This window comes from Fringilla coelebs (assembly GCF_963513975.1).
Source record: "Fringilla coelebs genome assembly, chromosome: 13".
Classification (NCBI taxonomy): domain Eukaryota; kingdom Metazoa; phylum Chordata; class Aves; order Passeriformes; family Fringillidae; genus Fringilla; species Fringilla coelebs.
The window spans coordinates 1160300-1186488 of NC_140039.1; the positions used below are offsets into that span (position 1 = coordinate 1160300).

The 26189-nt window shown below is 48.5% G+C and overlaps 1 protein-coding gene across 2 annotated transcripts in view; it reads left to right on the forward strand.

The window, feature by feature from the left end:
- PHF2 (PHD finger protein 2) overlaps positions 1–26189 on the forward strand; it is a 52913-nt gene that overhangs the window by 12944 nt on the left and 13780 nt on the right. For both annotated transcript variants that reach the window (XM_084214821.1, XM_084214822.1), the window contains exons 2-12: positions 9296–9381; positions 15799–15913; positions 18527–18687; positions 19178–19319; positions 21628–21814; positions 22387–22549; positions 23395–23482; positions 24028–24134; positions 24422–24513; positions 24916–25005; positions 25724–26086. In XM_084214821.1, coding sequence (XP_084070947.1) covers positions 9296–9381; positions 15799–15913; positions 18527–18687; positions 19178–19319; positions 21628–21814; positions 22387–22549; positions 23395–23482; positions 24028–24134; positions 24422–24513; positions 24916–25005; positions 25724–26086 — 1594 coding nt within the window. The remainder of the gene's footprint in view (positions 1–9295; positions 9382–15798; positions 15914–18526; positions 18688–19177; positions 19320–21627; positions 21815–22386; positions 22550–23394; positions 23483–24027; positions 24135–24421; positions 24514–24915; positions 25006–25723; positions 26087–26189) is intronic.

Consider the following 26189-nt stretch of genomic DNA (forward strand, 5'->3'; position numbering starts at 1 on the left):
CGGCCTTGGTGTGCACCCCCTTTGTGTGCAGATCTCAGCCACGGGGAGGCTCCATGGGAGAGGCTCTGGCTCGGAGTGTCCTGTGAGGATGATAGGTCTGAGGAGATGGAGCTTGTGAGGTGAGTGTCAGCCTGGTCTGTGGAGCAAACACCCCCCAGTGCTGTGCACTCCATCAGGGTGTGGAGCTGCTGCTCTCCTCAGGATGGAGCAGGAGGGGTTTGGGGACATTAATTAGTGGTGGCATTGACAGTGCTGGGGAACGGTTGGACTCCGTGTCCTTCAGATTCTTTTCCAATGTAAATGATTCTGTGATTTTGTCACTCTGCTGGGCCAAGAGCCCTGTGTGGGTCATGGGTGGAGGGGCTGCTGTATTGGTCTGGGGCTGAGTGCCACAGACTGGGCAGATGAGCTGTGGGGAAGGGCCCTTGCGCTGTGGCTGTGGCTGTGCAGGGGAGCTGGGCTGTGTGCTGCCTGCTCACTGCCTTTGTTTCTGAATTCTGCAGAGTGCAGGGGGCTGTTCAGCTGTATCTCTTTGGAGCTGTGTGGCAGCAGAGCAGAGTGTGTGGATGGTGTCACGCCGAGTGGGATGGGTGTCGCAGCTCTGCTGCCTCTGTGCTTCTGGCTGACACCTGCATGTCAGTTGAGGATGAAATAAAAACCATCCACAGAGAACAGAAGGTGACTGGGGAAAGGAATGGGAGAGAGGAAGAAAGCAGCAGAGACAAGACGTGCACACCTGCAGCCTCTGGCTCAGCCCTTGGGGCAGAACTCCTCACAGCCCCCTCGGGGGCCAGGCTGGGATGCCCTGGGGTGCTGGGGAGGGCCTGCACAGTGGGGTGTCTGCTTTGTCACCTCCCCTGCTCCCAGGCTGGCATGAGCCCTTCTTGCTCCCTGCAGCAGCAGCATGGCCACCCAGCCTGGAAAAAGTGTTGGATGTGGCCAGATTCCTTTGTGGACCAGTGCCACTTCTTTCAGTGGAGTTACAAAGGAATAAATGAAACTTAACAGAATGATTTTGAGAGGAGAGATATTTTTGTTCTGTTTGTTTGACGGACTTTTTGACCTTTTGGGTCAAGAATTTGGGGCCTTAATTTGGGCTTGGCAATTTTTTCCGTCAGTTTTGTTTTATTCCCGCTTTTTACCACTCTCTTTGTCTCATTCCCTCCCTCTTGGCTTATTTCCCATCTGCTTTTGGGAAACCCAGTGCTGAGAAGGAGGAGAGCAAACATCAGGGCAGCTGTAATCACACAGGGCTGAGCAGCTTCTCTGCTGAACAGGCTGAGACCAGCAGCAGCACCTTGGCACAATTGAGGGTCCACAGATGTCCTGTGCCCAGCTCAGGTCACTCACGTGGCTGCCAGTGCCAGGGGTTAGGACAAGAGATATGTTACTGTGCAGAAAAGGGCATGAGACATTCTCCCCAGTCAGTGGGGAAGGTGTTCACCTCTTCAAGGTGTTGCCTCTGAGGTCATCGAGATGACAGGAGTTGCAGTCAGCTGGAATTGTGTGATTGATCGTTGGGGTCAGTCTCTAAGTCTTTAATTATTTAAAATTATATGACAGCAAGATTGAATAGAATTTTGAATTGACATAAAATAATTAGGGGGAAGAGAGTCTCATCTAGCACTCTTCAGCCACGTGTGTTTCATGAGAGAGTCATCTGCCAGCAGTAGGGATCAGGAGAGTGGGCCTCACTTCTGAAGCAGAGCGTTTTTCCTTGCTCTGTACATTCCCTCAGTAAGAAGAGATTGTTGGAAAACGTAATTCATTCTAAACTAAGCAGCAATTCTCCTTCAAATTATATCTTAATAAAAAAGATAACATCTTAGGTAGTCTCTGATTTAGGCACACTGCATTTTAAATCTGTCCTAATTATAGTGCTCATCGCTTAACATTCATTTAATGAAGATCCTCATTTATAAGGACAAGGTTGGCAAATAGGAATTAATGCCATTATAACCCATGAGTCTCCCAAAGGAAACAAATCAAAAGCTCTGTGAAGGAAATGAAACCTTATTATTTATAGCAAGGCGAAGCCCAGAGTCACCAGCTGTACCCTTGTGCATGTGGCTCAGGGGCTGCAGCAGATGTGCCTTGGGAAGGACAGTGCCCTGCTGCCCTGGGCATCGCTCCAGCTGGACACAGCTTCCCTGGAGGAGCCCCCAGGCCAAGGCTCCTGCATTGCAAGTGGACCTTGGTTTTGTTTTGGTCTCAGTTTCTGATTCAAGACCAGACCTCCTCTCATCAGCCCCAGAAATAACCACAGTGGTTCACCAAGGCCCAGAAATAAGGATGGGAGGAAGACCTGCCAGTTGTCTGATCTCGGTGGATCTGGAATGTTGTGGTGGATGCACATCTCTGCTGCTGTCGTTTCATCTCCTGCTGGTGTCAGAGCCGCTTGGTTTGAAGGAGCGCTGCCAGATTCCTGGGTGTTGATTTCAGCACACATAGGAGGTGGATGGTTCCACTGGCTCCTCAAAAACCTTGGTCATCCTGAACAATGTTTCACTGGTGGAATTCAAGTGATGGCAGGGAGAGTTATGTACCAGCCCAAGAACCCTCACAAATATCTCCTTCCTTATGTGGAGGCTCTGAGTCTCTGGTGGCTCGAGGGAACAGCTGGAGCTGTGTCAGGGAGGGTTAGGGTGGATCTCAGGGAAAAGTTCTTCCCCCAGAGGTGCTGGCACTGCCCAGGCTCCCCAGGGAATGGGCACGGCCCCGAGGCTGCCAGAGCTCCAGGAGCCTTTGGACAGCGCTGCCAGGGATGCCCAGGGTGGGATTGTTGGGGTGTCTGTGCAGGGACAGGGGCTGGACTCCACGATCCTTGTGGCTCCTTTGAGCTGAGGATATTCCATGATTTTATGAAGCCCCTGAAAGCTCTCTGTGTGGGCAGCTCTTGCACAGAGCTGGGCATTTTCAAAGCACTGAATGAGTGTTTGTCCATTCTACAGCAGCAGCCTCGAGGCCATGGGGCAGGTGTTGGTGCTGCTGTCTGAGGGGGGAAACTGAGTCAAAAAGCTGAGCTCATTTCCTGGGATGAAAAGCAGTCCAAGCAATCTGATAAGCAGTGAGGATTGTCCCTGTGCCTGCATTCAGGTGTTGCTGAAGCTGCTGGGCTCCTTGCAGGGACTGCGCAGATGCTGTTCAGTTTGCAAGAGGAGGCCTTTTCCCCTGCCCTGTTCCCTTTCCCTTTTCCCTTTTCCCCTTTCCTTTTCCCTTTCCCTGTTCCCTTTCCCTTTTCCCTTTTCCCTTTTCCCTTTTCCCTTTTCCCTTTTCCCTTTTCCCTTTTCCCTTTTCCCTTTTCCCCTTTCCTTTTCCCTTTCCCTGTTCCCTTTCCCTTTTCCCTTTTCCCTTTTCCCTTTTCCCTTTTCCCTTTTCCCCTTTCCTTTTCCCTTTCCCTGTTCCCTTTCCCTTTTCCCTTTCCCTTTTCCCTGTTCCCTTTTCCCTTTTCCCTTTTCCCTTTTCCCTTTTCCCTTTTCCCTTTCCCTTTTCCCTTTTCCCTTTCCCTGTTCCTTTTCCCTTTTCCCTTTTTCCCTTTCCCTTTCCCTTTCCCTTTCCCTTTCCCTTTCCCTTTCCCTTTCCCTTTTCCCTTTTCCCTTTTCCCTTTCCCATATCCCTTTCCCTTTTCCCTTTCCCTTTTCCCTTTTCCCTTTTCCCTTTTCCCTTTTCCCTTTTCCCTTTTCCCTTTTCCCTTTCCCTTTTCCCTTTTCCCTTTTCCCTTTTCCCTTTTCCCTTTCTCTCCACATTTGTGTTTCTGTGAGCGAATGAGAGGTGATGTGAAACCCTGTCTGTCCAGAACAGCTTGAGTTCTCTCTCATTTAGGCCTTAATTAAGGATGTCCATGCAGGGCACCCTCAGCCCTGTGCCCACACCAGTGCCTGGGCTCCTCCTGCTGTCCTTGGTCTTGGGTTTCCTGCTGGAGTGACACCAGCTTGTGTCCCTGTTCTCTTGAATGAGTCCTGAGCACACTGCTTTGCTTTAACCCCAGCTGACAGCAGGCTTCAGCTCTCCAAAATCTCTATTTCGTGAAAACATGTGACTGATTAGATGAGACAAATCCTTCTGCTTAGGAAAAGGCTTGTTTGTTTGCTCTGGAGACATTGGAGAGCACACAGGAGAGAGCTCTGGTCAGAGTTCACCCTGTAAAGCCACCAGGAGACATGAACCCATGGAACAGCTCATTTCCTTGCCCTCAAAACAGCCTCCCTCTTTCCCCTTTTCTTCTTTCATTAACTTCTCTCGCGCTCACAGCGTTGGCTGTTGCATTTCTGAATGGAGGTGACATGGTTTTGATAGAACAGACTCTGTGGGTTAATTTTTCTCCTGAAGCTACTTAAAACATCACCTCCCTGCAGATGACAACCCAAGGTTGCCAGAAACATTCATGCTATAAAACCAGTTTAGTTTACTCACCTTTTATTAGTGTTGCCTGCATAATAAAAAAAAAATCATTGTTAACTTTATCAGAATATTGAAACTTGAACATCTCTTCACTGTGAACACAGAAGCAATTTCATTTTAAAGTGGCAAAGGCCAGAGTTTCTAATAAAAATGTAATTTGTAGTCTCTGACTGCAAAAGCTTCTAATGTGCTAATTCTCCTTTAAGTCCATGTAACATGGGTGAGATATCAGCTTAAACAGCTGCAATATCAAAGCCTTTACTTGTCATTATTATTTTTTCCCTACAACAGTTTTGGTGAAATTCAAATACATTTTTAATAATATTTCCCTTTTATCTCATTATCGAATTAGTTTTACATTCCCTCAACATGAGTTAAATCACTTAATGACCATTTAAAAATCAACCATTAGGTCGGTTGAAATTGTTCCAACAAGATTCCTGGATGCAGGACTATTCATCTCTTAGACCATCTTTGCTGTGGTTGGGCAGGAAGGTTTTTTGAGCTGTGAGAGGTGGTGGTGCCTGCTGCTGCAGCATCCCACATCCCTGCCCTGCCCAGCAGGTGCATCCCCAGTTCCTGCTGGCATGGCTGCAGCCCCTCAGGCACCAGTGGCCATGGCACAGCAGGTGGGGCCTTTCTGGGGTGTTCTGCCAAGGGTTTTCTCTCACAAAAGAATTGTCCAGCCCTGGCACAGCTGGAGTCCCCATCCCTGGAGGGATTTAACAGCCCTGTGGGTGTGGCCTGGGGACAGGGGTCAGAGCTGGCCTTGGCAGTGCTGGGGGATGCTTGGACTTGATGGTCTTTGAGGGCTTTTGCAGCCTAAACAATTCCATGGCTCTGTGATTCTGTCCTTTAACAAGGAAAAAATGTTTCCCTCTAAATCAACAGCGGTGTTAAGAGCTTTTCTCAGTTCTTCCCTGACAATGGTACTGCACTGACACTGTGGAGTCCTGCTCCTGAGCACACTGCCAGGATCCCAGACACACTGCCTGGATCCCAAACACACTGCCTGGATCCCAAACACACTGCCTGGATCCCAGGGACATCACCTGTGATCGAGCACTGGCTGTGACGCCATTCCAGCTGCCTTTAGACCCACCTGATCATTTTCAGATGCTTGAGTCTTTTTGATGTTTGTTTCTCTTGGGCTGAGAAAAAAATCAGGAGGGACCAAAGTGAGTGTTGTCATGGGAAGAGCCAATATCTGCAAAGCACAGAGTGCCATTTGTGCTGCACTTCAGGGGCTGGGGGGAGAACACCGCTCTGAAGAGTCACTGTGGATGACTTGGCTTTCTTCAGCTGGAGAAATGCTTTGATTCTACATTATTGGTGATTAGCCACCCTGAGGAAAAACAGGAAATTGGGTAGGAGATGCTTCAGAGCTGGGCCCTGCTCCTACCACAGCTGGCAGCCTGTGGGAACTCAGCACATCGCTCCTGATGTCCAGAGCTACCGAGAGAACCCTTGGGGGCCTCGGGAGCCTTGGAATGTTCCCAGAAATGCCTGGTGGCTTGACTTTGACCCTTTGAGAGATGTACCACCTGTATATGGGGATATGAGAATCACTGGGGTTTAAAGGGTATAGAAATAATATAATTACAGGGCAAAACACAGGTTTTAAGATTTTGGTACAGGGGGGTTATGGAGACACAATGGAGGAATTCGGGCCTGCCTCGTGGTTCTTCTTCCTTCTTCATGTCTTCCATTTCCTGTGTGACGCAGATATTTTTGATAGGTTCTTGGTGAAGGCACACTTGCTAATAAAAATGCTAAGTATTGGGGACAAAAGGTAAATAAGATTTACGTAGTTTTTGTTATAAAAGGATGCGACTGCCCTGTAGGCGGTCAGAGTGCCTTTGGCTGCTTTGCTGGTCAGATCCCAGCTGGGCAGAGAGAAAACTTTGTAGATAAGGAATAATAAACAACCTTGAAGACCAAACCTGAGAGTCCAGCCTCGTCCTTTGAAGCCCGTGGAGTGAACCCATCTCACACTTGTCTGGGCAGAGACAAACAACAATAGTCCCCTTCTGCTTTTTATCCCCGGGTGGAAATGCTCAGACCAACCCCAGGGTCAGTCATGGCCCCTGCTGCCCAAATCTTGCTCTGTAAACCCAGCACTGGCAGTGGGAAAACCTTGTTCCTCTGCTGGCAGGAATGGTCGCTTGGGGCTGTCTGGCTTTAACTTGTGGTGGCAATCTGGTTTCCTGTGCCTATATCCACGTGGAAGCCACCACCAGTCCTGCTGGAGGCAGTGCCTGGAGAGCCCAGAGGGGTGAGAAGAGCAGCACAGCCTGCAGTGGGTTGGTGTTTTGGTTCCTGCTCTCCCGAGGCAGCTCAGCCTGGGAGATCCCTTGGACAGTTCCCAGATTCCCACACAGAGAGGGCAGCAGCTTCTCCCTGTGAGCAGCTGTGAGTGGCCAAACCTTATTCCAAAGCCATACTGTAGTCGGAAAAGTTGAGTGTGTCTTGCAGGGGCCTGCTGCAGTTTGAGGTCAGTTATTTTTACTTCTCTGCCTTGTTCTCTCAGATGTTTGACTCTCTCAGAACAATGGCTCCCACCAGGCTGCAGCCATTGCCCTGTGCCACAGCTGCTCAAACCTCCTCCCGTCCCGTGCCAAGGGTCTCATCTCCTTACTTCAGCTAAATATAGCGTTTCCAAGCTCTTGTAGAGAGCCTAATCCATACCTTTACTGAGCTTAGCCAGCTGAACCCAGTGCCATAAGCAGCTGACACAGCTTTGTGGGTAGAGGAATCCTCTACATTCTCTTACACTGGTCCTAATCTACCAAGGTTTGTTTAATTTTTCTACTGATTAATCTGGTATTTTTCTGCTATTTTTTCTGGTGTTTTCTACCAATCTGATATTTTTCTCTATATATGTACAGGATTCTGAGGACTGAATAGTTGTGATGGTGATTTTTCCTCTCGGCAAACTTCAGTTTTCTGTGCTGGCTTCCCAGGGACACGCAATAATTTAGTATTTTTTCAAGTAACTGTTTAATAAAAAAAATCAGCCAAATCTGCAGTTGCTTTGACACAGTTCCAAAAGGATGATTTCTGTTCCCAGTCTGGCTTCACAGAGATGAGAGCGTCTCTGGCTTTAGTTGCAGAGCTTCTGTCACCCTGGGCTCTTTGTTTGGAGGGGAGCTGGTTCCCACATTGACAGGTGCAACAGGGGCACCATACCTACCAATGTTTCTGGCAGATCTTATTTTGACACAACAGTTGCAATGGTGACAAAAAGGATGTGTGGCTGTATCTTAGCTAGTTTGGCCTTTTGCAGCGCAGTTGCAGCCCTGGTTTTGCTGCTGCTGCTCTCCAGCAGCAGGTGTGTCTGTGGTTTGCGGTGGTGCCCTGTGCCACTGTGGGCCAGCAGGGCTTTCAAAACCACCTCTGGCAATGGGGGCTCCCCTCACAGCTCATTTTAGCAGCTGCTCCCCTGCCCCAGGTGCGCTTCTGTTGGTTCTTGCGCACCTGCACACGCTGCCAAGGGCACGCAGAGCCCTCAGGGAGTGGGTCTGGGCACTCTCATGGCAGGGGTGGCCATGGGATTGTCTGTTATCCTCCTTTTTAGCACCCAGGTCACGGCCTTCCTGCTTCTGGACCAGCACCAGGTGCTGCTGGTGTGTCCACCCTGGGTGAATTCCTCCCATTGCTGAACTGATTTTTGGACACGCTGGTGTCCTGCAGAGCTGGAATGGAGCAAGAATGATCTGAGAGGTTCTGGGAGGTGCTTGCTAGAACTGGCTCCCACTGCTGCCTGGCCTTTGAGATGGGGCAGCCAACCTCTGCTCTGCTTCCTCCGTGCAGAAGCAGGAGCCATAAACTCTGAATTCCCGCTCTCGTCAGTGCTCAACCCTGCTGGGGAATGCCAGGAGGCAGAATGTGGCCTTGTGTGTGGAGGTGGCACTGTGTGAGCCCTGCCCAAACCTTTTCCTTGGCAGAAAAGCAGTGTTGGTGTTCTCTGTGAGCTGGGGAGCACTCAGAGGTGCTCTCAGCTGATTGAGGCAGCTGTCCCTGCTCCCTGGGAGCGCTGCGGAGGCGTCTCAGGAGATGAAGTAGGGAAGGCCCAGGAGAGCTCCTGGCACGGTGTGATCAAGTCTTCCTTGTGCTGGAGCTCAGGTGCCTCTGGTGCCTCTGGTGGGTGATCTTGACTAGCCAAGGCACCATGGATGGACCCTTTTCCCTGTGTGGTGCCCTGCAGCCGCAGGAGCAGAGTCCCCTTTGCCTCTCCTCCGTGCAGGACAGCGCCGTAGTGCACCTGGATTCCTTGGCTGGCTGCTTGGCACCCGGACTGTGCAGCAGCTTCTTGTCTTGGTGCTTCAGTGCTTGGCTGTGTGCTTGGCTCCTCCCCAGCCCGTGCTCCCACGGGATTGCCCAGGGCTGCTGCTGGTGCCTCCCATCCAAACCCAGCTCGCTGGCACCCTGGCACAGCCAGGAGTGCTGGGCTGGGTGTCTGCTCCACCTCCTCACCTGCCAGCACTGCAGCAGAGGTGGCACCTGTGGAGGTTGTGCACATGGTATCCCTTGCCAAGATCCCTCTGGTACCTCACAGCTGCCCACATAGAGTTTGTGAAGGTGTGTTTCAGTAATCAGGTTTATGTGGAATGGTACTGGGAGAACTGTGTAGGTGCAAAATCGTCTCCTTGGGGAAAAAAAATTCTGTGGGTCTGTCTGCCACATTTTCATGGAGTTCCACAGTGGGCTTCTGGCTGGCAGCTTTTGGAAGCCCTCAGGAATGCAGGCTACAAAAAGCCAGTCTGTGGCAGTGTGCACAGCCCCAAGGCTGGGTTGGGCAGGGTGCTGCATGGCAAACACATGGGGCTGTCACCCTTAATGCCATGCTTGGGCAGGCTCGGGCTAACGTCAGATTTGCCTTCTTGTTTTCCAGCTGTGTTGGTGTGGAAGAAGAAGAGGCACCAGATATTGACATCTATCACTGTCCAAATTGTGAGAAAACCCACGGAAAGTCGACCTGTAAGTACCCCTGTGCAGGGAGGCCCTGGCACAGCAGGGTGGGTGGGGTGTGTGAGCAGCAGGAGCTTCTTGTTTTGGTCATTACAAAAGGAACAGGATGGTGTTTATGGCACACAGGATCGTGTCCCATAAATATTGGAATTCAAGCCAGGAGGTGAAGAAAGATGTCAGTGGGAGGAAGCTGCAGGTTGGATCATGGAGCTTTTGCTGCAGCCTTAGGCAACGTGTGTGAGCTCATGCAGGCACTTACCTGGAAAACTGCAGTCCCACAAAAAAACTGAGCGTCCTTCCTTGGTTAAATTGTGCCCACACTCAGTAATGTGGGCTAGGAAAACCCTGTGGAGGCAGCTAAGTGCTAATAGAGGGAGTTTTGGAACCTACATGGAGTTTTCTGTCTGCAGATGAGAAGAGTAAGAAGCAGTTTGTTGTGCTTGGCCTGGATATAGAATTGCAGCGATTTCAGTGTCAGTCAAAATTGTAGGATACACTGAGGGTGCCAATTCTTGCAGTTCTTTCATAGGAAAAGAGTTTCCTGAGCAAAAGTGACAGTTGATCTCAGTGGGTGTTTTTTTCTGGGAAGGAATCGTGGGATGTGTTTGCTTTGGTCAGATTAATTCACAAATTCTTCCTATTATACAATGGAGGAAAAAAAAAAGAAAATAAATCAATCCCTGTGAAAGATGAAATGCTTTGCTTGAAAACCAGTTATTATAAATAAACAGAGTGCCAGGGAGGATCCTGCTGCTCTGCAACCTGAGGGCATCCTGCAGAGGAAGAGCACTGTGCTCATCTGCGGGAGCTGAGGGAATCCTGATGACCTTTTATTTAGTGTGAAATAAGGGATGACTGGAAAGGGACTCCTGGTGTGTTAAAATTCAGAATTTTTAACCCAAGCAATTATTTCTGTATTGCCTTAATAGTTAAAGTTTAAGAAATTTCTAGTGGGAATGGGATGGAGTCTGCAGTGTTTGTTTTGTGGGCAAAAACCAGAATTGTATTTTCACTGGGATTTTTAAAAAATCAAATGTGAACTGGAAACCTGAATGACCTGCAGCTGCTCCTGTCTCCCAGAGGGTCCAAGTGAGAAGGTGGCAAAATCCCCGTTGGGGGCTGTTTCTGAAGGACTTAACACAATCAGTATGTCCCTAAAAAATGTTGTGGTTTGAACAGATCAGCCTTTCTAGTGTTTTGTTTTCCTGGTTACACAAATAGCCACAAATCATTTTGAAGTGAATGATTTGGGATTGGAGGGGGAGTGACTGCAGGCACTCCCAGACTGTTGCTAACCCAGGAGAGAAGAAGCAGCACAGGATCTCCACCCTCTGAGTCTGTCAGTTCTTAACATTGAGATGGGTCTGATACTTTGATTTATTTCACTTTTTAAAAAAATTATAAATAATGAAAGGCACCTACTTTTCAGGGCAAGGGGAAAAACCTGGTCAGAAGCAGCAAAAGCCTATAATCAGGAGCTGAATATCAGTTCTATAAAAACTAGGGTGCATCAGCCTAGAATTCAAGACATAGAAGTTTTGATAAAAAGATTGCAAGTTTAATATACCAGTTCTGATGAGGAGAGTTGAATTGACAACATCATTCTGATGCTTTTTAAAAGGTTTCTGTCTATCCAGTTATTTTTATCCAAATAAAAACCCACTGATGTGTCCCAGAGCATTCAACCCAGCAGAAAGTGCTGCTGGAGCAGAGTTCCAGCCCTGCCATGGCAGGGACACCTCCCACTGTCCCAGGCTGCTCCAAACCCCATCCAGCCTGGCCTTGGGCACTGCCAGGGATCCAGGGGCAGCCACAGCTGCTCTGGGCACCTGTGCCAGGGCCTGCCCACCCTGCCAGGGAACAATTCCCAATTCCCAGTATCCCATCCATCCCTGCCCTCTGGCAGTGGGAGCCATTCCCTGTGTCCTGTCCCTCCAGCCCTTGTCCCCAGCCCCTCTCCAGCTCTCCTGGAGCCCCTTCAGGCCCTGCCAGGGGCTCTGAGCTCTCCCTGGAGCGTTCTCCTCTCCAGGTGAGCACCCCCAGCTCTCCCAGCCTGGCTCCAGGGCAGAGGGGCTCCAGCCCTGGGGCAGCTCCGTGGCCTCTCTGGATCTCTCCAGCAGCTCCACACCCTGCTGATGTTGCAGCCTGCAGATCTGGGGCAGCTCTGCAGCTGGGGTCTTAGGAGGTGTCCCTTGACCCTCTTCCCTCTGGGGATGCAGCATGGTGGGAATACAGACCAACACCCATTCTGTAGCACAGCAAGGACAATTCCTTTTCTCTCTTTGAGTACAGCATAGGCAGTTTAATGACATGCAACACCAATGATCAAAGAAGTGAAGTGCAACAATTTTATTTAAATATAAATCATTGCTATCCTTACCTTGAGGTTTGGTGACAAGACCACTAGCTGCATAGTAATTTTCCCTGCTAATGTGTAGAGTAATGGATTCTGTGGAAAAAGGAGGCTGTTCTACTCTAGCCCGTCCTTGCAGGGTACCCCAGGCCAGGGGAGTCAGAAGCTGGAAGAAGTGAAGCAGGGAGCGGCTTGGCTGGTGAATTCCATCTGCTGGAATTTGCATGGAGGATATCCTGCTGCAGGGCTTGGGCACTGCTGGGAGATCGCTTCCTTTGCTTATTAACTGCTCCAGAATCTGTTCAGACCCGTTATCCAGCACTATCAGCTCTGTAATAAAGGACTAGGAGTTGTTCCAGCGCCAGTAGTTCACTGGTAGGATTTAATTATTGTGAGATTAGCAAAGGGAAACACAGACACCAATTGTCTGTTATGCAACTTGTCTGGATTTAAAAATATACGTGTATTTCTGGAGCTCGCCTTCTACCAGATATGTTTTCCAGATGTCAAATTTAAAAATCATTTTCCTCTCCTTACATTTTTCCACATTACCACTGCTGAGTGGCTGCTCTCAGAAGATTGCTTCCTGTCACATGGCATTTTAAGCCATTCCCGCTTAATGAAATGTGTAGGGACTTCTCTTTGGGAAAAATCATCCATATTCATCCAACATTTTCTGACATCATTTCAAGAAAATGTAAGGGCTTCATTTGGGCAGGCTTGGCTCATTTTCATAGCACAGTCTGAAATGCTGGGTTTGATTGCTGCCTCATTTGCCACAGTGAAAATCAGGAGAAATCCTTTGGAATCAGTGGAGTTACAGAGCTGCAAGTGAGCCAAAGGCTGTGGCTGGCTTTAAGTCATTACAACCTTTGGTGTTGATCAGTAGAGAGCTCACAGGGTACTCCTGGGTATTCCTGCTCTAGGGAAGCACCCTGGTCATGGCTGGAACAAGATGGGTTTAAAGTCAAGCAGTCATTTAGGTTGGAAAAAACTCCAAGATCACTTAGTGCAACCTGTGACTGATCAGCAGGTTGTTAAGAGCAGAGCACTGAGTGCCATGTCCAGCAGTCCCATGAGCACTTCCAGGGATGGGGACTCCACCCCTCCCTGGGCAGCCCTGTCCCATGCTTGATCACCCTTTCATTCTTCCCAAGAATTCAAGTTGATAATCCCTTCTACACAAATAGCTTTGAAGTAATATATGTAAGCCTGTGAATCACTCATTTTGAGGTACAGTTTTTGTAAAAATTTATTCCCTTTTCCCAATGTTGGACTTCCAAGGTTAAATCTGGATCAGAAAGATCTGCAGAAAAAGAAATCTGAGATAAATTACAAAAAAGTAGCTTTTCTGGCCCAAGCTGGGATCTGTTGCACATGAGAATGAGCCTTTAGTCCTTACTGTGGTGTTCCCGGCACAGATAAAATATAGAAAGTGTGGCTGAAAATGGCCAAGGGTCAAGTGTTTGATGCAGTGTAATGGACTCCATCTGCTGTCCAGGAGACAGCCCCTCCTGGGGAGTGCTCTGGGGAGAGAATCCAGACTGCCTCTGCAGCAGGGCTGGATGGCAGGGCTGGAGGGGAGAGCTGGAGGGCAGAGATGGATGGGGGAGCTGGATGGGAGAGGTGGATGGGAAAGCTGGGTGGCAGAGCTGGGTGGCAGAGCTGGATGGCAGAGCTGGATGGCGGAGCTGGATGGGTAGAGTGGGATGGGGAGAGCTGGAGGGGAGAGCTGGAGGGCAGAGATGGATGGGGGAGCTAGGTGGGAGAGGTGGATTAGAAAGCTGGGTGGCAGAGCTGGGTGGCAGAGCTGGATGGCAGAGCTGGATGGCAGAGCTGGATGGGGAGAGCTGGATGGGGAGAGCTGGATGGGGAGAGCTGGATGGCAGGGCTGGAGGGCAGAGCTGGATGGGGAGAGCTGGATGGGGAGAGCTGGAGTGGGGAAAGCTGGATGGGGAGAGCTGGATGGGGAGAGCTGGAGGGGAGAGCTGGAGGGCAGAGCTGGATGGCAGAGCTGGATGGGCAGGGCTGGATGGCAGAGCTGGATGGGGAGAGCTGGATGGGGAGAGCTGGAGGGCAGAGCTGGATGGCAGAGCTGGAGGGGAGAGCTGGAGGGCAGAGCTGGATGGCAGAGCTGGATGGGTAGAGGTGGATGGCAGAGCTGGATGGCAGAGCTGGATGGCAGAGCTGGGTGGCAGAGCTGGATGGGGAGAGCTGGATGGCAGAGCTGGATGGGGAGAGCTGGATGGGGAGAGCTGGATGGCAGAGCTGGATGGGTAGAGCGGGATAGGGAGGTTCATGGGAAAGTTGGACACCTGCCAGCTCTTGGTGCCGAGGCAAAGAGCTCCCCGGAGGTTGTGGCAGTGTTGCAGTGGATTTGTTAATTCCACGCTGATCTGTCGCCTTCATTTCCCGACGCTCTGTGCTATCTGGAGTGTAATAAAGGAACGGGCTTAAGCTCTCTAATTTTCCTGTGGCAAGTGACTCCTCTTTCCCTGGGACTTGCACTCAGAGTGCAGTCAGCAGGCTCATGGTGTGCATTCGGATGTGCTGAGAGGGGGAGGAGGCGGAGGCTGGGAAGGGAGGGAGAGGAGGAAGGTTTGGCATTCAAGCCAGGCTTGTTTCCTTTGTTACCAGGAGCATTGAATTAATACACTAAGCCTGAGAGTCATTAAGATAAAGAACTAGCAGCTTTAATGAATATCTCCAGCTAGGCTGGAGCCTGCATGGAACTAATAAACCCAACATGCTTTGTGCAAAACCTGGGATGGAGTCGCTGGGAGATGTCTTTCCTTGAGTTATTCCAGGGATGTTGTTGGGAAAGCAAAATTTGCTCTTTCCAAATTTCATGTATTATATCTCTAGCCTCCAGACTCCTTTCCTAATGGAGAAGTGTATGGATCTGTGTGTGTGCAAAGAGTGAGGAGTGGGTGCCATCCGTGAGGAGTCTGCTGCCTTCCCTCACTGTTTGGATAAGAGGTCTGGACTGGGGGTGAAATACTGAGTTTCACAATGTAAAACAAGGGTGGAAAATGAAAGTGTGTGACATATGAAAATTCTATTAACAGAGGCTTTAAATGATACAAATGAGGAAAAACCTGGTTTCCTACCAAAGAGAGTTTCTCTGCACTCGCTGTGGAAGCAGGAACAGCTGAGGGAGATAGTGCTGACTCAGGGAAAAAGCAGGACCAGTTTTTCTTGCTCTGTGTTATCTGGCTGTCAGAGGCAGGGCAAAACCACACTGAAACCTGGCTGGCTCACGTGTGCTCATTCCTGCTGGCCCTTTATCCCTGATGGACTGTCCTGTGCGTCCATCCCTCACTGGGAGCACCGTCAAGGGGCCTCAATCAGCTGCAGCTCTGAGCCATAATAAATTCCCTTCCCTGCACTTCTAGCAACTAATTCCTTTTCCTTTTCCTTTTCCTTTTCCTTTTCCTTTTCCTTTTCCTTTTCCTTTTCCTTTTCCTTTTCCTTTTCCTTTTCCTTTTCCTTTTCCTTTTCCTTTTCCTTTTCCTTTTCCTTTTCCTTTTCCTTTTCCTTTTCCTTTTCCTTTTCCTTTTCCTTTTCCTTTTCCTTTTCCTTCCCTGTCCATGCTGTGTGCAGGGCACACTAAAATGCCATCAAACTTGGTGTCAAATGCAGCACTCCGGGACAGAGCTTTATTCTGAGGTAATTCCTGACGGATGCAATAATTCCACAGAGTGGTAATTCCCACAGATCCATCCTGCAGGTTGTGCTGAGGGGCTTTTGGGGAGTTTCCTGGTGAGGATGAGGGGCACTGTGAGAGCCCAGGGTGTCCAGAGCCAGTGCTCGTGTGAGGCAGCAGGCACTGCAGCTCAGCAATGACCCAGCTGCTGCCCTCTGCTCTAAAATGCTCACTGCTCAGTCTGTAATGGATCTTCAGCTGCACCACAATTGGGGCACTGAGAGCAACATTAAAATCTGCAGGGCAGCATGGCGGGGGTTCCCTCCACTCAGCTCGTGAGAGAAATTGAATGAAGATTCATCCTTCCTGCCAATGTCTTAATAATTACCTTCAACTTAACATTGCTTTCCAATTCATTCTTTTTCAGTAAAAAAGAAAAGAAATTGGCATAAGCATGATACTGGGCAGACGACAGAGGTGAAGCCTGTGCAGAACGGGAGCCAAGTGTTTATAAAAGAGCTGCGGAGTCGGACGTTTCCCAGGTGGGTTTCCTTCTGGACAGGGTGCAGGGGCAGTGCTGGGTCCTGGGCAGCTGGGATGGTCTGTGCTGGAAGCACTGAGGAGTACTGGTGATTAAATCAGTGCTGTTTGATTGCAGGTGTCCCAGGCTCTTCCCTTTTTCACATTTGTGCAGCTGTATTCAAATCTCCTCTCAGCTGAGCCCACTGCCTGTGGATTTCCATAGATGCTGGGATTTGGGAAGGCAAGGATGATGGAATCAGAGAATGGTTTGGGTGGGAAGGAACCTTAAATCCCATCCAGTGCCCCCCCTACCATGGCAGGGACACCTCCCCCTGTCCCAGGTGCTCCCAGCCCCAATGTCCAACCTTGGCCTTGGGCACTGCCAGGGATCCAGGGGCAGCCCCAGCTGCTCTGGGCACCCTGTGCCAGGGCCTGCCCACCCTGCCAGGTGGGCAAACATTCCCTCCAAACATCCAATCTAAATCTCTCCTAGTTTAAAACTCTACTCCCTTGTCCTGCCTCTGGAGAAACTCACTCTTGCTGTTCTTTATGAGCCCCTTTTAGGCACTGAAAGTGGATCTGGGATCTCCCCGGAGCCTCCCATTCTCCAGGCTGAACCAGAGTGGGTTTGGCCCCTAGAACATCCACTTGCATAAGAAACTAACCCACTTATTGCATAGAATTCTCCAGTTCTTAAAATTCTACACAACTTTGCTGAAGTCTGTCCCAATCCTGGACAGAACAATGGCATACTCAGTTGCTGGGTGACAAAGGCTCTCTCACTGGGGTAATGAATGGTGCTAATTGTTAGGTGACATGTCCCACATGTTATTAGGCTGCTCCACAGCCATTTGCAAGAGTGATCATTTTCTTTTGGCTCTTTAATGTAGGCTGTAGCCAAATAAATCCTTAATTATTAATAACTAATTATTTTAGAAGAATCCTTGGAGACTGGCAAAGTAAACACAGAACTTCCTTTTTATGGAGAATTTAATTTCACACTTTATTTAAGACACTAGTCTTAGGCTGCTTAAAGAAAAAACTGAAAACAATTCTGTAAAGTATTTTGCAGCTCTTACAAATGTGTTTTGCTGAGCTCAGGATCCAGTATTTTTACTTGCCTGGCTATTTCCATTGGAGCCTGCAAGGTTTTTTATCTTTTCTGTTTGTCCTTTTTTGGTTTTTTTGTAATTTGTAATTTGACAGGTTGCACAGCTCATTTTAAGAAAGATTTATGGCCCAGGCAGGCTGATTTCAGTAACCTTGGGTGGCCTCTGAGACTGCAGCTACACATAGAGTATCTCTGAGTCACTCCAACATTGTTATAAATAATACAGCCCCCCATTTTTTCTCTTTGTTACTCATTAATGTGTGCGTAAGAAAATCCTGCTGCCAAATGAGATCTCCTGAGACAGGAGGGTCTGTAGCACAAAGAAATGCCTGCAAGATCCGGGACTCAGACACAAAGTCTTGTGGAGGAATTTTCTCCCCCAGAGCAGATGAATGGGATGTGCAGTGGGGCAGACCAGGCCCCAGCACTCGGCACCTAGAGGCTGCTGGAGGGGAGAGGGAGGCAGACCTGGAGCATCCCTGGTGACTCCCACACCAGGAGCATCCCTGGTGACTCCCAGCATGAGGTGCATCACTGGTGACTCCCAGCACCAGGAGCATCCCTGGTGACTCCCAGCACCAGGAGCATCCCTGGTGACTCCCACACCAGGAGCATCCCTGGTGACTCCCAGCACCAGGAGCATCCCTGGTGACTCCCACACCTGGAGCATCCCTGGTGACTCCCACACCTGGAGCATCCCTGGTGACTCCCACACCTGGAGCATCCCTGGTGACTCCCAGCACCAGGAGCATCACTGGTGACTCCCAGCACCAGGAGCATCCCTGGTGACTCCCACACCTGGAGCATCCCTGGTGACTCCCAGCACGAGGCAGGGAGTGACAACCCCCAGAGAGTGCTTGGGAGGGTCTCGGGTCAAAAGGAACACTGAAGGGAGCAAAAAAGCAAAAAATATTATTCCTTCATATTAAACATTCTAAAAGGTTTAATACCAAAGTAGTGCTGGAATAGCAAGAGTAGCAGTGAAAACAATTAAATTGATTATTCTCTGTAAGGCTGGGCAGGCCTTGGCACAGGGTGCCCAAAGCAGCTGGGGCTGCCTGTGTATCCCTGGAAGTGCCCAAGGCCAGGCTGGACTCTGGGGCTGGAGCAGTCTGGGACAGTGGGAGGTGTCCCTGCCACTTCAAAATGATTTGCAGAATACTCCCTGAGCACATTTTTCAACTGCTTTAAAATGATTTACAAAGCATTTCCAGGGCCATTTATTTGAGATTGGGTAACATTTTTAACCTCATCTTCTTTAGAGTGAAACATTTAACGTTAATTCTTTAACATTGATCACTGGAAGCTTGACTGATCCTACAGCAGTAGTCAGAGCATGAGGCTCAAGCCATTGCATGATTTTTTGTGCCCTTTGTGCTTAGCAATAAATGGGGTTTTGGCTTATGTACCTAATTTGCCTATAATTCCTTTTTCCCAGTGTCTTCCTTTCAGCAGGGAAACGCAGAACATTCCAAACTCAGCACGGAGCTCCTCACCACTGAATCTGTGTTTGCTTTTGCAGTGCTGAAGACATAGTGGTGAAAGTGCCAGGCAGCCAGCTGACAGCAGAGTATTTGGAAGAGAAGGGCTTTGCTGAGCCCATCCTGGTGCCCAAGAAGGATGGGCTGGGCCTGGCTGTGCCTGCCCCCACCTTCTACGTCAGCGACGTCGAGAACTACGTCGGTGGGTACCTGGCACGGCAGTGCTTGGAGCTCAGCTGCTTCATAGAAATAATTAGTTGCATGGAAAATTGCAAAATGTACTCTAGAATATTGTCTGTGCTGTGAGCTGTGCTGGTCTCAGTGCAGCTTTCTGTGTAGTGGCAGGTTGTAGTTAGCAATTCAGTCATTCTCGTTTAGTGTGGCAGCTCGGCAGCGAGGCTGAGCCAGGCTGCTCTGCTCTGCACAGCTCTGCATAAGCAGGAACAGCCAAAGTAGCACCAAGGAATGGTTTTCCCAGGGACAGGACTACAAAAGCACCATCTGATGGGTCTTTGGTGCATGTGTGTCTGTGTGGGTGCATACATGAGCAACAGGGAGGATCCATGGGCTGACAAGGTCAGAAAATCAGGAGGTTGAGATGTTTCTGGACAGGTTAACTCCCCCCCAGGCACTGAAAAGGGGGCAAGGCAGGCTGTCCATCAACCTGTCCTCTCCACTGAACTCACGTGCAGGGCCGGAGCGGAGCGTGGATGTCACTGATGTCACCAAGCAGAAAGATTGCAAGATGAAACTCAAGGAATTTGTGGATTACTACTACAGCACAAACAGGAAAAGGGTCTTAAATGTCACAAACCTGGAGTTCTCTGACACCAGGTAAGGGTCCAGCCTGCTGCACAGTAATTACTACAGATTTATTTTGATTAGTAATTTTTATTTTATTCATTATTTTGTATATAACATATTTCTATATAATAACATAGCTGTATACTATACTACCCTATGTGTTTATTTTTGAATTATATTAATATTGCTCACATAGAATTATATATAAATTATAATTTTAAATTACTGAATCTCACATTGTGTCTGGGATCTGTGGCTGGGTTCAGCCTCTGCCTTCCCCTCTGCTTTTCCTCCTTAGGGAAAGTTGTTTAGCAGCTTCTGGTTGCTCTGACTTTAGGTGTAGGGTAACACGTCACTGGGTGTCCTTGAGGAGAATAACTTTGGAATTTTGTTATAATTCTGTAATCCTACAGCATGTGTTCTAGTTCTGGTTTCAGTGCTTTGGCCAGCTAACCTGTGATCTGTCTGACAGCAGCTCAGGGTCAGGGTGGTGCTGAGTTCCCAGGGGCAGGCTGGAGGTGATGGTGCAGATCAGAGGGATCAGATATTGGGAAGAAATCCCTCCCTGGCAGGGTGGGCAGGCCCTGGCACAGGGTGCCCAGAGCAGCTGTGGCTGCCCCTGGATCCCTGGCAGTGCCCAAAGCCAGGCTGGACAGGGCTGGGAGCACCTGGGACAGTGGAAGGTGTCCCTGCCCAGGACCAGATGGAAATGAGCTGCTCTTTAGGTCCCTGTGATTCCATGATTAGCTGCCAGCAGTGCTGAGGGCACTGCCTGTGCTCTCTGTAGCTGTGCTGCCATAACTGAGCACTGCTTTCCTTCCAGCCGTGGGCAGGGCCATCTCTGAGGTACTCAGCACCAAAAGCTGTGCAGGTGATTTTCACAGGCCCTGGATCCTCTGGGGTAGCTGATGCTTCCAGAAGGGAGGCACCAGGAAAAGGAAAAGATCATTTTACACACGAACACACTGCACAGATGATAATGAATGTCCCCAGAAAAGCAAGGAATGGTTGCTCTGGGGAGCATTCTGCTGCAGCACGAAGGCTGGAAAGGAAGGCTGGTGGATGAGGACAAGCTCGTTTTTCCCAGGCATTCCCCTGATCCCTGTGGCTGGGATTTAGTGGCTCACCCCCATCACTGCAGGGAGCAGCTCTCAGGTTTGAGACCACCGGGATTCTCAGCAGAGATTTTTTCAGCTTTCTGCCATTATCCCCAAGTAATGGGATGTCTTTTTTCCTGAAGGACTGCTGCAGCTGTTGTTCGTACTCCGCTAATCGAGACATAAATAGCAAATATTTTATTTCTTAGGGCAGACAGTGACAGTTTAATTGAATGCACAGCTCCATCTTCCCTGCCATGGAAATGGAGTTATTGTCACTAGGGCTTGACACTGAGCACAATGACAAGTGGGAGCATTCAATATTGGCTTGAAGTGCAGATACTCTTACTGATGTGGTATTTCGGAGTGTCTAGCAGTGAATCTTCACCTCCTGCGCTATCAGCCCAAATTTTGGACTATTTGAATCAAAAGTTTAGCACATTCTAGGACAAAACATTTAACTTCTGGTTGTCATGCCACTGCATTGTCTTAGCTGTGATAATAGTGTATGTTATGTATTTGACAAAAACATAACATAAATAAATAGGAACATATGTTCAGTGTGAATGAAGATATTTTGTATAAATTTAGATACATATCTAGTAAGACTATGTTCTTAATGTACATAAATTGATTCATTCATATAAATTATAGAAATATGTATTATATATCTTATATTTTAAATATATTCACATTGTCAACCCAAGTTGGACTTTTTCCTTCTTCTGAGCTTTTAATATAATTTCTCCATCTAAATAAGATTGCTGATTTTCAGCATCAGATCAAGAGTTCTTTATTGACAAGCATTAATGTTGTTGTGGTTTGGATTATTAATATTAAGCTTGACTTGCTAATTTTGACGGTTTACCACGGGATTTCTGTCCAAGTGCACACATTTCACTTTCTGTTTTGGAGGGGGCTGGGAAGGTGACTGTGATCATAGCAGAGTTGGTCCCTGAGCCTGTGTAGCGGGGGCTGGAAAACTACAACCAGCACATATTTGATCATAGATGATACTGCTGAAAGAAGGCAAATGATTGTTAATTCATCACACTTAAAAAACCTCAAATCTCTGTCTGTAAACAGTTTTCCCTAATTTTCTGAATGACGAGCAGTTCCACTGCCACGAGAGGAGCTGCTCCAGTTTGCCATGCAAATGTTTGTCACACTTGCTTCTTGCAGTACCAGGGTCCTGGTGCTCTGTTTTAAAAGCTGCCTGTCTGTTCTCCACTGTCTGTAAGGATGTCCAGCTTTGTAGAGCCTCCTGATATCGTTAAGAAGCTGTCCTGGGTGGAAAATTACTGGCCTGACGATGCTCTGCTGGCTAAACCCAAAGTGACCAAGTACTGCCTGATCTGCGTGAAGGACAGCTACACCGACTTCCACATAGACTCTGGGGGGGCCTCTGCCTGGTACCACGTGCTGAAGGTGAGGGAGCCTGCCTCTCAGGTGTAGCTAGTAGCAAACTCCATTTTATCCACTAAGACCATCATAGAATTCTCTCCAAAATTCAGTTCTCAAGTTTTTTCATCATTGTCCTGTTGCATCTGAGCCTTAACTGCTCTGAGCGCCCTCCCCGAGGTGCCAGGGTCTCCTGAGTGAGGAAGCACTTGGAGCATGGAAGTCCTCTGTGTATTTTCTCTCTATTAGGATTTTAATATTTGTTTAGTGCCTTCTGCACATATATCACCCTAGGCCTTAAAGATACCACATCCTATTTTTGCAGCGTGATGGAACCTGGCGCTGTAAACCTTCTGTACCACCTTCTGCAAATCTGAGCAGATGTGGTCAGGTGTGATTTAATTATTTCAGCCCTTCTGTAAAAAGCTGACTAATTAATTTTATTTAAATACCGCCAAAATACACATACGTGTATATTTAGATAACTGTTTGTTTTTGTGTGTGTGTGTGTGTGTGTGTGTGTGTGTGTGTGTGTGTGTATGCCAGTGCAGTGTTGTTTGATTTGGCTGCTCATTGCTAATTTTATATTTCTGATTCAGGGAGAAAAGATCTTTTATCTCATCAAACCAGCCTCTGCAAATATTTCTCTGTATGAACGCTGGCAGTCAGCAGCAAATCACAGCGAGATGTTTTTTGCAGACCAAGTAGATAAATGTTACAAATGCACCGTTAAACAAGGCCAGACACTCTTCATCCCATCAGGTGAGCAGCTGGGAGAGGAGGGCTTTCCTCATCCTTTAGAGCAGCACATCCAAAATGCCAGAGGGGTGGGATTTGACAACTCACTCTGACAAAGTACAGAGTCTAATTCTCAGTAGAGATATTATTTCATGTGCTTACAAACAAACAAATCAGAACTTTTACTGCTTTCTGTTAACATTTTAGCAGCCTTTTACAAGTTGAACTTGTAGGGAGAGTGTTCCACTTGTGGTCTAGCTGGGTTGTAGTAACTCATGAGTTCTCTTTCCCTATCCACCATGGCATTGGTGCTTTCTGACATCTAATAGGTTATTTCCATGCAGTGAATTGAACCATGCATTCTGACCATGACACCCCCAAATTCTTGTCACAGACATTAATCCCCTGTGACACTAAGGAACTACAGGTCACTGTGTGTGTGTAGATTCTTGCACCAAATGTTTACACACTTGAGTTTTACCTTGGGTGTGAGAAGTGGAGAGTAGGTGTTTCTCTTATGACCATCTGTGAAGCAGATGGTGGAACAAACACAGATACAGAGACTCACAAACTCGAGTAGATTTTTGTATGAAAATACATGTTTGGAAAGCACCTGATTCTGACACTGTGATAAAGAGTGTCAGGGGCTGTTTCAGGTCCTGGTGGAGACAGGAAAACTGCTGCCATTATGGAGCAAATCAAAGCAGGGGCCAGAGGCAGCTGTGTTCAAAGTGTGTGTGGTTCTGGGGCTGGGCTATGTGGGTACCTCTGGAGCAAGGTGCTCAGTGAAGTGTAGACATCATTTGGGATTGAGGTCTGTGCTAATGGCCTTCGAGTTCTTGTCTTGAGGACTCTTCTCTCTCTTTTAGGCTGGATTTATGCAACTCTAACACCAGTAGACTGCCTGGCCTTTGCAGGACATTTTCTACACAGTCTAAGCGTGGAAATGCAGATGAGGTAATCTGTCTTTAAAATCTAATCTCATGAAGAGCTCATTTTTAATAAATCAGTAATAATGAATCAGTGACAGTAATGCTGGTGGAGCTCTCGGGCAGGTTTGGCTGGTGCACCCACCTTTGTCCCCTCTGACCATGTTTCCTCGTGCTGACTTGTCCTGAGTTGTCCTTACACCTGTTGACAAGGTGTGGGGGGATGCCTCAGGGGCCTGGACTGCTGTGGCCCCATCCTGAAGGCAGAACAGTCACACACTGCCTGGAGTTTTACCCTGGCCCCTGCCACCCGCTGCTGGATCAGCCCCACCTGCTCAGCTGGGCTCTTTGCCCAGTGTGAGACAATGCAATGAGTTCTTTACTGATACTGGGCAAGTAATGCAATAAAACCATCATACATCTGGATCTCACTATTTTCATGTTTTGCTTTTGGCCTGAGGCCAGCCCATGTGGCAGCAGAACAAAGAGGGGACCCACTGCAGAGTGACCCTGGCATTTGTGTGGCTCACTCGTGCTCTGCCATGCTCAGTTTCCTGTGGCTCTGTCTTGCAGGGCCTATGAAGTGGAGAGGAGATTGAAAATCGTCAGTCTGACCCAGTTCCCCAACTTTGAAACGGCCTGCTGGTACATGGGGAAGCATCTGCTAGAGAAATTCAAAGGTAAAACTCCATTTCCTTGCCTGCCCTGGTGGCTCAGCTTTGGGATCTGAGGACAGTTCCCCTGAATTTCAGTATCCAGAACTGACAGGAGCACAGGGTGGGAAGGCTCAGCTGGATTTGGGACCCAGTGCTTATTACCCTTGGGTTGTAGGGGGGATTCTTTTGTGGGATCAACTCTCAAAGAGTTAACTTCAGCTTTCCCAGTTACAATTTTCAAATTAAATGCTTTCTGTAAACAGCTGTAGCTGTCAGTGGTTGAATGACACTGTTTTTTTTCCTTTTCTTAGGTTTGCATAAAGCTGGACAACAACCTCCTGCTCATCTCCTTCAGGGAGCAAAGATTCTCAATGGTGCTTTCAGGTCGTGGACTAAAAAACAGGTAGGAGAGGCAGCCTGGATTAATAATATGGGTTTGTCAGTTGCTGGAGCAGAGAGAAAATTCTGGATCAAATAACATCTCCATTGCAAAACATCCAATTCTAAGATGCCAAAGAGAAGGAGTTGGGAGAACAGGGGATGAGCAAAGTGGTGTTGTAGTTGTGAAAATGAAATAATATCTTAAAAAAGATGATTGACTTTGTTTTCTCTCAGGACAGCTTGTTACAATAACATCCAGAACAGGAGAAAACCCTTTTTTTTCTTATTTGAATGTCTAATGCAGTCAAGATTGATTTAAATGCATAGGAAAAAATATAGACAAGTCACTTCAAGAGGGTTTTTTTTTTTTTCTTTATAAAGAAAACATGCACAGAAACAGCAATTTGACTTTGTTGTGTTTTAGGCTTTAGCAGAGCATGAAGATGAACTACCAGAAAACTTCAAACCAGCACAACTTATCAAGGACCTTGCCAAAGAAATAAGATTAAGTGAGGTTTGTGCTGTTTTTGTAATATTTACAGTACTGGGGGTCCAGGCTATAAAATGCATGGAGGTATCACCCGTTGAGTGTGGTACCAAATCCCTCTGGCTGGAGGTGTGTGACAGCACGAGGTGACCACAGCTGGCTCAGCTCCTTCAGGAAGACATTGTGCTGTATTCCACCCTGTTCCTAACCACATCCAGAGACCTCAAAACTGAAACCTGTCATGTCCTTTGATCCTCTTTGATGTAGTATTTAAGTTTTCTGATTGTCAGAACAGGAAGTTAAGCAGAAAATAATTTCTTTTTAATTAGTCTGTGTTCATTTTAATTGGGCAGTTATTTTACTGCTCATTTTTTCCTGAGGGCATGAAATGTGATTCTGCTATATTTATCACATCAGAATTCAATGGAAAGGGTTTTTGCTTGAGCCAATCAGCATTTTAAGCAGAAGGCTGTTCACTTTATCCATCCCATGTGGACAGGCCACATCAGGGCACACCTCAGTGAGGCTGTGGGGTGGGATCTGGGGGTGGGGATGGGTGAGCAGAGCGTTGCTGTGCCCTTGATGGGATCTCCGTTCCTCGGCCAGCCTGACCTGTGCTGCAGATCCCCTCCACCACATCTCTGGGCATCTTTGGGCTCGTTTCCCCGTCTCACAGAGGGTGCAGGGGAATAGCAAGAGCGGGACAGGCGTGTTTGAACTCCTTGTGCTTTGTGCCCAACCACAGAACGCTTCAAAGGCCAGCAAAGCAGACCCGAGTGCCAACGCCCCCGCCGAGGAGATCTGTCCTGCGCACAAGGAGGAGGCTCCGTCGCCCGTCCAAGTCACCCCTCCACCCCCACCTCTAGAAAAGCTTCCTAAAAAAAAGACTCCCAAAACTGTGAAAACCCCCAAACAACTGAAGCCATCCAAACCCCCGAAGCCTCCCAAACCCCCCAAACCTCCCAAAACACCGAAAGTGAAGGGAGAAGGCAAAAAGAAAGGAAAGAAGGCGAAGGAGAGCCCGCCGCCAGCCATCCCCAACCTGGACCTGCTGGAGGCACACACGAAGGAGGCTCTGACCAAGATCGAGACGCCAAAGAAGGGGAAGGTGGGTTGTGCTTTAACCTCTCCCTCTTCTCCCACCCCCAGAGAGACAAAACCACTCTGTGAGTCTCGTGCCAAAAGCGCCATGCACAGCAGGGAAAGCCTGG